Raw genomic sequence first — 11,923 nt, forward strand, 5'->3', positions numbered from 1 at the left:
TCTCTCTCTGTCTCTCTCTCTCTCTCTCTCTCTCTCTGTCTCTCTCTTCCCTTTCACTCTCTTCCTCTCTCCCTCTCCCTCATACTCTCGCTGTCTTGCTCTTCTTTGCTCCTGCTCCCTCTCTCTATCTCTGTCTCTCTCTACCTCTATGTCTCTCCATCTTTCCCTTTCATTCTCACCAACTCTGCCCCACCCATCATGCAGGCACAGGGCATTGACCATCATCAGTGTGGAGAGAGTCCCACATCAATTGGCCTTGGGGCTCAGGTTACATGAATAAAAATCCTGGCCTTGCATGTGACATGAGGCATCTGAAGGAGTATCTACAAAAGGAAGACCATGTTGAAGGGGACTTGGGGCTCCAATCTGATCTGACCAGTGAGATGAATGCAGGCAGATGTTTGGGTGAGAGACAGAACTTTCACTGGCTTGTGCACAGCAAAATGCCACATCACCAGTTTTCCTGAGGCATCAAGCTAAAGGTTCAACTGGCATTGCACATAAACCACTGAAAACCCTAGTTCAAGTTGAATCAGCCATGTCTGGGCAGAACAGATGGATTGACCAGAACTCTCAGCTGCCTACTAGACCGTGAGCTATGCTGGGAGGAAACCCGTTTCCCACTGTTAGTTGGCAAAGAGCCCAGAGGCTTTCAAATCATTAAAACCATAGCTTTCGGGGCGGCCAGGTAGCACAGCAAGTAAGAGCACTGGCTCCAGTGTCAGGATGACCTGGGGATCGAATCCCGGGCTCAGACACTTAGCACCCACCCAGAAACACCTTGGCCGTGTAACCTTGAGCAAGTTACTTAACCCTGATTACTTTAAAAAAACAACAACATAACTTTCTGTTCTCTTTTCTCCAGGACTAATGTAACACAGACACAGGACTATCCAATTTTAGGGGATACTATGTAAACAGGAGCATAATGTATCTCCTGGGCTAGAACTTCTGTTCTTAGGTTCAGTCCCAAACCAGGGGCCCCCAAATAAGGATGACGCAAAAAGCTGATCAATGGGAGCAGGGAATATTTGATAAATAACTCTATTGTCCTATTGAAATGTTTCCATTTTATTTCTTGTGTGCTTATGCATGGTAAAGGCTAGAGTTTCTTTACACTGGTATTGAATAGAGAAGATAGGGAGCTCTAGTAAAAGACAGGGGACATGGCTATAAAAACAATGTGATGAGCACCTGTCCTAGATAATTAACCCTGTTAGGTGGCATAGCGGATACAGCACCAGATCTGGAGTCAGGAAGACCGATCTTCTTGAGTTCAAATCCAGCCTCAGTCTTTTTTTTTTTAAAGCAATAGGGGTTAAGTAACTTGCTCAGGGTTACACGGCCAGTTATTTCTGGGTGTGGTGCTGAGTATCTGAGCCCAGATTTGATCCAGGTCATCCCGACACTGGAACCAGTGCTCTTACTTGCTGAGCCACCTGGCCACCCCTAAGCAATTGGGGTTAAGTAACTTGCTCAAGGTTACACGGCCAGGTGTTTCTGGGTGGGTGCCAAGTGTCTGAGCCCGGGATTCGATCTCCAGGTCTTCTCAGCACTGGAGCCGGTGCTCTTACTCGCTGTGCTACCTGGCCGCCCCCAGCCTCAGTCTTACTAGCTGTGTGAACCTGGGCAAGTCACTTAACCCTGTTTGCCTCAGTTTCCTCATCTGTAAAATGAACTGAAAAAGGAAATGACAAACCACTCCAGTGATTCTGCCAAGAAAACTTCAAACAGGGTCACGAAGAGTCAGACATGAATGAACAATAACAATTCCCAACCCTGAGTTCTACATTGTCAATTAAAGACTGTGATTATGAAGTTAGGAAACAGCAGAATAAAGATTTAAGTTTGGGCTTTTTTTTATTCCAAGGCCAGTACTCAGTCCAGTATGTCATGCTTTCTTCCCTGACCCTCTGACCCCCTTATATCACAGCACCACCACCCCTTGCCAGAAAGCAGAATGTAATGATAATAATAACTAAGGTTTACAGGGTGCTTACCATATAACAGATGCTATATTAAGCACTTTACAATTACTACTGTCATTTATATTCTATATTAATTGTATGTAATTATTAGTTGATTTAACATTATCTAATTCAAGATGTGGGACATTACATACATGAGTCGAATGTTTCTCTCCACGACCTGCTCCTTTGGATCATCTGGAGAAGGAATTAGCCTGGAAGTCACTCGGACACATTTACACTTGTTGTCAACAAGAATTCTCCCTTCATCTTCATCTTCATCCTGAGCTGGAGATAGAAACCAGAAGGAAAACAAAGAGAAAAAGAAGAAAATTTCATGACATTTGCTATTGAGCTAATTTAGATTCCCTGCAAAGGGAAGAAAAACTGGTCAAACCATGGGTTTGTTTATTTTTATTTATTGAGTCTCCAGTATGACTGGGGATCCTAAGTAGATGCTGGGGATTCTAGGATAAAGAAAGAAATGATCCCTGGTCAGTCTGGGCTTTCTTCTTCTATTCTTTGCTTCAATATGTAGGAAAGCTAAACATGAAACAAAATATTTCTGAGCAGGAAAACCAAGGGTGGTTTTTTGGACAATGGGGAATGGGTGAGTAGGGAATCCCAGTAATTATTTTGGAGTCCTTTACAATAACAAGAATCAGAAGCATTCTCCTAGGATTGGTCCAGGTGAACCCAGGCAAAGAGAATCCCATCAACTCACTAACACACAAACACCTGTTTTGTCAGTAGTAGCTTTAAGTTGGTTAAAAAAGCAGGACTCTGGGGTCAACGATGGATAACCAGCACTTTTCCCACCAGATCAACAAAGACCCTCTTTACCTTTCCAATCTTTTCTCTCACTACTCTCCAACACAAATCCTCTGCTCCAGTGAAGCGGGGCTTGTTAGTCTTCCCCATATGCAGTGCATTTCTCCATCATCTGTCTGGCCATGCATCTGGAAGCCCTCCTCCATCTAAATCTGCATCCTCCAAAGTCCCACTTTCTCCATTAAACTCTCTCCCTATTCCAGAGCACATGAATCTCTCCCTTCTGTAGACTCCTGTGTCATGACCTCACAAGTGAGTATCTGAACTGCCTTCCAGTTGTTTCAGATGTGTTAGTTTTGTCTCTCCAACCAGACTGTAAATTCCTGGAGGAATTTCAATTAACCATGCTCAGTTCCTTCAATCAATCCTCCTATATCATCAATTATTACATTACATTTCTTCACTCTTATTTTAATTTCTGCATCAACTCATATCTTCCCTTGAGAGCTGGTCTTTAATAAAATATTAAGACTATGTTTACATGATGCCCAAGCAGCAAGTTTAATGCAGAGGGGAAAAATAAGTGTAATGAATTATTTAGTTTCTTGCAGACAAAATGATAGGATGAGTAGAGTGACTTTCCCCCACTTTATTCTATTGTTTTGATGTGGCACTGAAGAAATGAGCACCATTGACGTCAACAAAATTAATCCAAACATCCATGTTTCTTCCCTGCTTCTTATTGTCTATAAAATTATCTGTGTTGGGTGCCAACTGTTCTAACTCTACCACTTAAACCCATTTCTAAATACCAATTAGCTCCGACTAGCTAATTGATATCAATCGATAATCCATGGAGGAAGCAAAATGGTTGAAGCTTATGAGTCACATGTAGCTCTAGAAAACCACCCCTGAATACCTCAGGGTCCTCCAGAATCCTAATGGGACCCAATATGCCAGAGGAGAGAGGGTTGGGAGAGTGAACCCTGAGTGTAGCTGCTGTATTGCATGAACACTGTTGGGCCTGGGCATGCATTTGCAACTATTTGCTTATTTGGTTCACTGGCTGATATATTGATTAAAAGATTCAGAAGCTTCACTTGGTTTCCTCTAGCTCCTGTCCCATCCTATTGTGGTATAGGAATAATTCTTAAAGGCTAGGACAGCAAAACCCTGGTTCTGATAAGTCCTACCAAGCAGGAAAGGATTCAGGTGTAGATCCAGCAAGAGGGTATATCTGACCAGCTTAGCTAAATCAATCTGTCTCCTATTCTCTATGTACTTATGTAGATACATATTGCCTCTCCCATGAGGGGGGTAGCTAGGCAGTACAGTGGATTTGGGCCTGGAGTCCTAACTTCCTGAGTTCAAATCTGACACTTACTAGCTGTGTGACCCTGGGCAAATCACTTCATCCTGTTTGCCTCAATTTCCTCATCTGTCAAATGAGCTGGAGAAGGAAATGGCAAGCCATTCCAGTATCTTTGTCAAGAAAACTCCAAATAAAGTCATGAAGAGTTGTACACAATTGAACAATCCCCATCAGAATATTGAGGGCAAGGGCAGCTAGGTGGTGCAGTGAGTAAAGCGCTGGCCCCGGAGTAGGGAAGGACTGGAGTTCGGTTCCGGCCTCAGACACTTAACACCCACACAAAAAAACTAGCTGTGTAACCCCAATTGCCCTCCAAAAGGAAAAAAAAGAATATTGAGGGCAGGGACTTTGTGTATTTCTTTAATCACTAAAGCTTAGCACAGTGCTTGGTATAGGTGAGTGCTTAATAAATACTTGTCCATTAACTGACTAATCAACAGAAGGCTGGAAGGGGTTTTCTAGTCATAAAGTCAGTCATAAAGCCTAACTGCTAAACCACAGAAAGGTTTGAATGAGTTTGTGGGGAAGTTACACCTATGAAATCAGGGAGAGTTTTTTTTAATGATTGAAGTAAAAGGTCCACATTGGGGTGCACATTAGGTCCTTAGACCACTAACATTCTGTTCTAAATGGATTCTTGTGGCCTAAAAGAGTTCTTGGGGCTCCTCAAATGCCAAGAGTAGCAACAAGGAATAATGTAGAGACTGAAAGAATCTGGTAAATTATTTGGAAATTTTGTATATTCATATTTTAACTATTTTATTCATCTGAAATCCTAGGACAGAGTTGCTTTAGGAAAGTACATCTTTGCCCTTTCCTTTGTACTTAGGAAATGTATATCTAATAGATATCTTATCATGCCCTTTTAAATACGTATGAAGTTATTCTGTTATACGTAACAAGCCCTGTTATACTATGTGAGTGTGCTATTTCCTGGGAATAACTAATAAGCTGAGCACATTTGGAAGAACACTAAGTTGATTTTTTTATATATGTATTCTACTGCCAACAAAACCACCTCCTATCCTACCACTAATAAGATAAAGGGTTAAGCACATGAACTTTAGAAGTAACAATAAAACAGTAAAAAGAAATACCCACCCCAGTGTAGGAGACTGAGACTACTACCCTGCCTCAAAAGGCTCAGAGAAGAGGGGGAAGAGGAAGAGACATAAGACAGGGAGAAGGAAAAGGGTTTTCTGTCTGTTGGTGAATCATTTTTTATGATAATGTTCATTGGAGACAGCGTCAGTGATATTAAAAAACAATTGCTATTTGCATTTATCTCATTCTTTACTGCCTAAATGTGTGAAGTATCTGCATTATTATGTCATTATTTAAAACATTAAATCTTCTGGTAAAAGACTATGTAGCATAATTAAAATAACAATAATACCTAACATTCATATAGCTGTTTAAGATAGTCAAAGCCTCTCACATATATTATCTCATTTGATCCACTCAACAATTTTGGGAGGTAGGTCATATTATTCCCCCCATTTTACAGGTGAGAAAACTAAGGTTGAGAGGGGTTAAGTGATTTGCCCAAGATCATACAACTAGGATTCAAACTCAGGTCTTCTTGACTTCAAGAGAAAAAATTTTATTAAACCAATTCAGAATAAATTATATTTAAAAAATGAAAGACCCAGAAAGAAGCAGGTTGACATGATGGTTAAAGGAGAAATCTTGAAGTCAAGAAGACCTGAGTTTGAGGTCTGCTCCCTCTATGCATCCTGGCTTTGTGCTCCTGGGCTAGTAATTTAACCACTTAGTGCCCCAGGCAAGACAAACTGACACTGCATCAGTAGAGGGAGTTTTCCACACTAGGAGTTCCTAACATAGATAAAATCATGGGTCTCAACCCCTGATTGTCCTAAAATATCCAAAAATAATATCATTTCTCTTACTCCCTGCTTTTTTCCTCCTATTTTTCTGAAACCTATTTGTTTATCTAATAACTATTGTCAGTACAGAGAGCTATTTTTTAAATTCATCAATTAGAAAATGCTATTTGCTGTTCTAACAAGGATAGTTGTGTCAGCTCAAGTGAGACTCTTGAGGGCAAATGTCATCCGAAGACACTAATTGAGCCTCTATATCATTAGCATGAAATTTAAGAGAACTCTAATTCACCAAGATTGTGGAATTTACGTACTGGCCATAATTATTGTCATGAACCAAAGAGATCTCAATTCAAACAAATAATCAGTTAGCAACAAGATATATGAGCCTAACTTTGGTGAACTTGCTTAAAAAATAAAAGCTATTCTCCTTCTGATTTATAACAAAAAAGGATTGTGCTAAAGAGTGTCAAATTTTGTAACAACTAGGTCATAAGATCTAAAGTTGAAAGGCCTTCATTCAGGTCACCAAATCTAACTGCTTTCATTTACAGATGAGTAAAAGACAATGATCTCCAAGGTTCTTTCCAACTAGAAATCCTATGAAATCCATGAATTTATAGTTGTCTCTCTAATCCACTTCTTTCACAAGATAAGATCTATAGGATCAGCATATAGATATATGTATATATACATATATGTGCTAGAAGAATCAGTGCATTTAAAGCATAAGCATATTAGCAATATGGAGCCAGCCTAACTTGCTGACCAAGGAAACCATCCAGAAGAACCAACCTACCTGTCACAAGAACAGCCCAACAAAGGCCAGCCAGAAGCCCACAGAAGAGCAAAGATCTCTTCATCTTGCTTCGCCTATCTTTTGAAAGATGAGATTACAGGACAGTCTGAAGGTGTCAAAGCTATAAGGGATGTGCAAATGATAGAGCTTCTGGTTTCCTAAAATAACAACCAAACCAGAAATAGGGGCAAGTGTGGTTGAACTACTGAAACCCAAGTGCTTCTTTGGAAAGAAGTCTGATGCTTCACTAAAAGGAGCCTCTCACAGCCATCCCAAGAGGGTACCATTTTCTGTAATAGTTTTACATACATCTATTTCATGTGACTAACACAGAAGCAAGAGGAGGAAGAATCGGCAAGTTAAAAGGATAGTTGAACTCAGAATGGTAAACTCAGAGTTCTAAACTTTGGAACCTTTAGCCAAGATGTCAAAATACTTTGGGAAGAAGAGAAAAGGGGTCTTCTCTGCATATGAAAATGTTCGTGCTTGATGTTTGCCAAATACAGAATAACAAAAAAGAAAAAATCAAGGAAAAAAGGGAAGAAGTTTTTTTAGTTTTAAATAATTTATTTTGTTACTTTAAGAACAAAGGAAGATGAGAAAGGAAATGGGTTATTATATGGACTATAAGAGAAAACTCCTTCACTCAATAGCTCCTCTGACTACTCAGTGGAGCCCAGAAATAACCCTGAGCTGTCTAAAGTTACAGCAGCAAAGCCCATGGCCTGCCTGGTCTTACTAAGCAACAAGGGCTTCAGGAACCACCACTCACTTGAGGGACAAAGTTCACAAAGGGCCTGGAGCATGATAAATCTTTCAGGCACAGCAATCCAAAAGCCACTCTGTTAAGACACAGAGGGAGCACTATCTGTGTTGAGGAGGAAGGACCTAACCAACATGGTGTCGGGATACTGAAGTACTGAATAAGTAATGGCTAACTATGTATATTATGTAAAGTGTTTTTAAGAAATAAACTTGTGGAGCAGCTGGGTGGTGCAGTGAATAGAGCACCGGCCCTGGAGTCAGGAGGGCCTGAGCTCAAATCTGGAGTCAGAACCTTGATACTACAGCTTGATGCTACTGCTACCTTGGCCAAGTCACTTAAGTCACTGCCTTGACCTCCCCCCTCCAAAAATAAAAAAATAAACTTGGGATGTTGCTGTTCAGCCACATCCAACTCTTTGTGACCCCACTTGGAGTATTTTTGGCAGAGGCTGGAGTCGTTTGCCATTTCCTTTCTCTACTCTTGAGGAGTTCGCCATCTAATTATTACCTTTTGCTTCTATAGGATCTCAAAAAATTAGTAAAGAAATATTTGAGCAAAAGTATAAGAAGAAGGAGACAGGATCTAAATGCTGAGCTCCACACGAGCATCAACAAGACCAGGCACGGTGAGTTTTAGGGTTTCTTCCAGAGCCAAAATCAAGTGCAAAGCCTTGTAATTACAGCATGTCAGGCCAGGAGAAGGCCACATGATGCAGCTGTAGGACAACTTGTTAGCCCCAAACTTCAATCTTTGATAGCAGCCGTTTACAATCCCTGATGGTGCTCCTGCCCTCTGACCTACTGGTCTGGTCCCAAACCACATCCACTGTTGCCCTAGAGTCTCAGTGACAAGAATAAGGCCCTGGGCCCAAGCAGTCATGGACCTTTGAGAGCGCCGTTCACAGATGACCATGAGGCCAGAGACTTGCTGACAAAGAATGCTGCCCACCTGCTGAGAGAGGGATGGCTTCAAGTTGTACAATGAAACACACTTTTTTCAACATGGCCAATGTGAGAATTTGCTTTTCTTGACTGTTTTCAGCTGTTAAGATGATCTGCTTTGGTTCGGGGCTTTTTTCCGGGATGTGGGGGGGCAGGGAAAGGAGATGGAAGGAAGAGAAAATATATGCTTGTTTATTGAATAAAATTTTTAAATAAAAATATCATCTAAAATCCCATCTTCTACAGGCCCTTCTTGGTGCCCTTGCCTCTGAGATTACCTTCCAGCTCCTCTATAGATATCTTCTCTGTACATAGCTATTTAAATGTTTCTTCTGTTAGAATGTGAGTTCCTGGAGCAGCTAGGTGGCACAGTGAATAGAGTGCCAGCCCTGGAGTCAGGAGGACCTGAGTTCAAATCCCACCTCAGACACTTGACACACTTACTAGCCGTGTGACCTTGGGCAAGTTACTTAGCCCCAATTGCCCTCCAAAAAGGGAAAAAAAAAAGAAGGTGAGTTCCTTAAGAGGAGGTAACAGGATTTGGTTTTGTGGCAGTGTTGTTTTTCTTGTCATTGCATTTGCATCCCCAGGACTCGGCATAGAGCCTGACGCACAGCATAGAGCCTGACACACAGCATAGAGCCTGACACTCGGCATAGAGCCTGACACACGGCATAGAGCCTGACACACGGCATAGAGCCTGACACTCGGCATAGAGCCTGACACACAGTGTCAGTGTTGATTGACAAAAAGAAGTGTTCCATACAGAGGGTGCACTTAAATGTCTGTTGAATTAAATTAAATATCATTAGAGCCTGAGTGCCAGTGATTTGCCCAGTTTCGTGCAGCTCTCTTTGCCATCCATGATGCACGCTGCTTCTCTTCAGTACTTCTCCATCATTAAGGCTGTGATTAGTGTGTTAACAATGGTTTCTTCTGTAGATTAGAAAATCATTTTAATAAAGAGTTCCCACATGTGTTCGAGTGTGGAAACACTGTCTTCCCTTAGAAACATTACCAACAACTGGAGCTGGACCGAACCTCGGACTGAACCAAGGGGACCACAGCTAACTTGCTACAGACACCTGCTGGCAGTTACTAGAATTACAGATTGTTGCCCTGGAGGAAGTAATCTGTCTCTAAGGCACAGCCACCACATCAAAAAGGCCTTTATTAAACACCCACCACTCAGACAGCCCTGTACCAAGCTCCTTGCAAACACAAAATGAGCCTCCCCTCCAAGGGTCTGCGTTCTCCTGGGGGGACACAAAGAGAAAATAGATAAATATAAAAGGACCAGCGGGGACTCTTGGACAGTGAGAAAGGGGGCTTGTGCCTACTCAGGGACACTTTTCTAAGCTCATCTCTCTGCATCTCAGACCCTGGGAGCCAAGAAGATAGACGCTGTGGGGCCTCCAAATGAGGAGGCCATGCACATGGGCGCCACCTCCATGAGAAGAAGGAACCCTTCAGATGACTTGGGAGCATGACGTCACACCTGTTTCTATGTCACAGACCCCTTTGGCAATCTGATGAAGCCAATGGACCCTTCTCAGAACAATGGTTTAAATGCACAACATAAAATACAGATGATCAAAAAATACATTGGATCACAATTGAAATATACTTATCAAAATTTTTTTAAAACCATGTTCATGGATTCCAGGCTAAAACACCCTACTTCAGGCAAAGATCCACACCCTCAAATCTAATTTGTATTATAAAATCATAGATTTAGAGATAGAAAGGACCTCAATTCCAGTTTTACAGATGAGGACACTGATGCACAGAGATTTTTAATCAGGTTAATTGACCAAGAACCGCCCCCCCCCCAATCACCCCTTTAGACTCTTCTGTGTTCACATGGACTACCCTTTCTTTTCTAGACCTTAGCTTCCTTCGAGGCTCAGCTTATGTGCCATTTCTTATGAGAAACACCCAGAATCCCCTTAGTTGTTGATGTCTTACCCTCCTGCTCAAATTACTGTGTGTTTTCATGCCTACAACCATACATACAGACAAACATGCATGCATGTAGACATACACATACATGCACAGATGCACACCAGCTATTCATCTGTTCTCAGAGGAGGGATGAAGGAAGGGTTTGAAGGAAGCAGCATCAACACCAGAACATGACTCCTGGACAAGACACCGAGCAGGGGAGATTTATTGACCCTGACCCTCCTACACCACTATCTCTCCCCAAAACCCATCAAGAGACAGTAAGGGTTTGGAGGGAAAGGTGACAAAGAGAGCAGCAGGGCCTCAAAGAACAGTCAGCACAACCACATGGCATAAGGTTCAAGGGGACTGACTCTAGAGCATCACTTTGAAAGATAACTTAGGCGAGTATCCTCAGTCAATGAAGGGGGACTAATCTGGTTACTTCCAAACATCTTTAATTCTACTTTCCAAATTTCTTTTACTTCTCTACACCATCTTGGAGATGAGGTGGGCTACCTGATAATGCCAGTCTCAGGCTGGGCATACTGTAGGAAGGGTTTTGTCATGCAAACCCCAAATCCTCACACTCTGCTTCCAAGTGGTGTGGAAAATCTCTAACAGTTCATCAGGCAGATGCATCTCACTGAACTACAGAATCATAGACAGAGTTTGAAAGGACCTTGGAGATATGATAGCCCAGCTTCCTCATATTAAAGGTGCATCAATTGCAGGACTAAACAGGTTTTCTTTCTCTAGCTTCCTTTCTTCCATGTCATTTAGGACTCACACCCAAAGTCAAACTTCAGCACATTGATAGAAATATTTTAAATGAGATAAATCATTGAAAGTGACTCCCACAATTTTCCTCATTTTAATTGCATAGAATCAACTGCAATGTGCTGTATTATGGAACTCAGAAAGAGCAATAAACTTTTTGCCTGGTTCTCCTTCAGGTCCAGATGTGCTGATCCCTCGGTCAGAGAGAACCAACAGCAGGGAAACGTTCTGCCCCAGAGAGGACGACCACCAGCAAAGGGAGGAGGTCGCCTTCTAGCCTGGTTTGTTAAAAGACTAGACCTGGAGGGAAGTTTGGTTACCTGAGAGCAGCAGTGGAGCGTAAAATGCCTATGCAGCCAGCCTGCGAACTGCACCGCCTCTTAATGACTCCGTGACTTCTTTAGTCGATGTACTCTTGTGAGTCTCTTACCTATTGTTTCTCACATGTAGCTGCCCTATACCTTATCTACTTTGTGCATGGAGTACCTTTCTAACACCACTTCCCCTTTGCAGACATGCTAGACATGGGACAAAATCTAAACTATATGCAATTTTCCCAGATGTCCAGGGTCAGGGTATAAAGAGCCAAAGAGTGCAAGAAGAAGAGCCTAGGGGTGGCTAGGTGGCACAGTGAGTACAGCATCGGCCCTGGAATCAGGAGGACCTGGGTTCAGATCTGTGCTCAGACGCTTCACACACACACACACACACACACACACACACACACACACACACACAC

At 42.2% G+C, this 11,923-nt stretch overlaps 1 protein-coding gene across 2 annotated transcripts in view; it reads right to left on the reverse strand.

The window, feature by feature from the left end:
- JCHAIN (joining chain of multimeric IgA and IgM) overlaps positions 1 to 11,923 on the reverse strand; it is a 39,148-nt gene that overhangs the window by 9,510 nt on the left and 17,715 nt on the right. Inside the window, exons 1-2 of one of the 2 annotated variants that reach the window (XM_069098856.1) lie at positions 6,754 to 6,911; positions 2,123 to 2,255 (exon numbers count right to left, since the gene is read on the reverse strand). In XM_069098856.1, coding sequence (XP_068954957.1) covers positions 2,123 to 2,255; positions 6,754 to 6,817 — 197 coding nt within the window. In that variant the 5' untranslated portion in view covers positions 6,818 to 6,911. Of the gene's footprint in view, positions 1 to 2,122; positions 2,256 to 6,753; positions 6,912 to 11,923 lie in introns of those variants that run through there. The other variant, XM_069098847.1, reaches the window with a different exon arrangement.

This window comes from Petaurus breviceps, unplaced genomic scaffold (assembly GCF_028583685.1).
Source record: "Petaurus breviceps papuanus isolate PSGF00001 unplaced genomic scaffold, PetGlider_PUasm1.0 126, whole genome shotgun sequence".
Classification (NCBI taxonomy): Eukaryota; Metazoa; Chordata; class Mammalia; order Diprotodontia; family Petauridae; genus Petaurus; species Petaurus breviceps.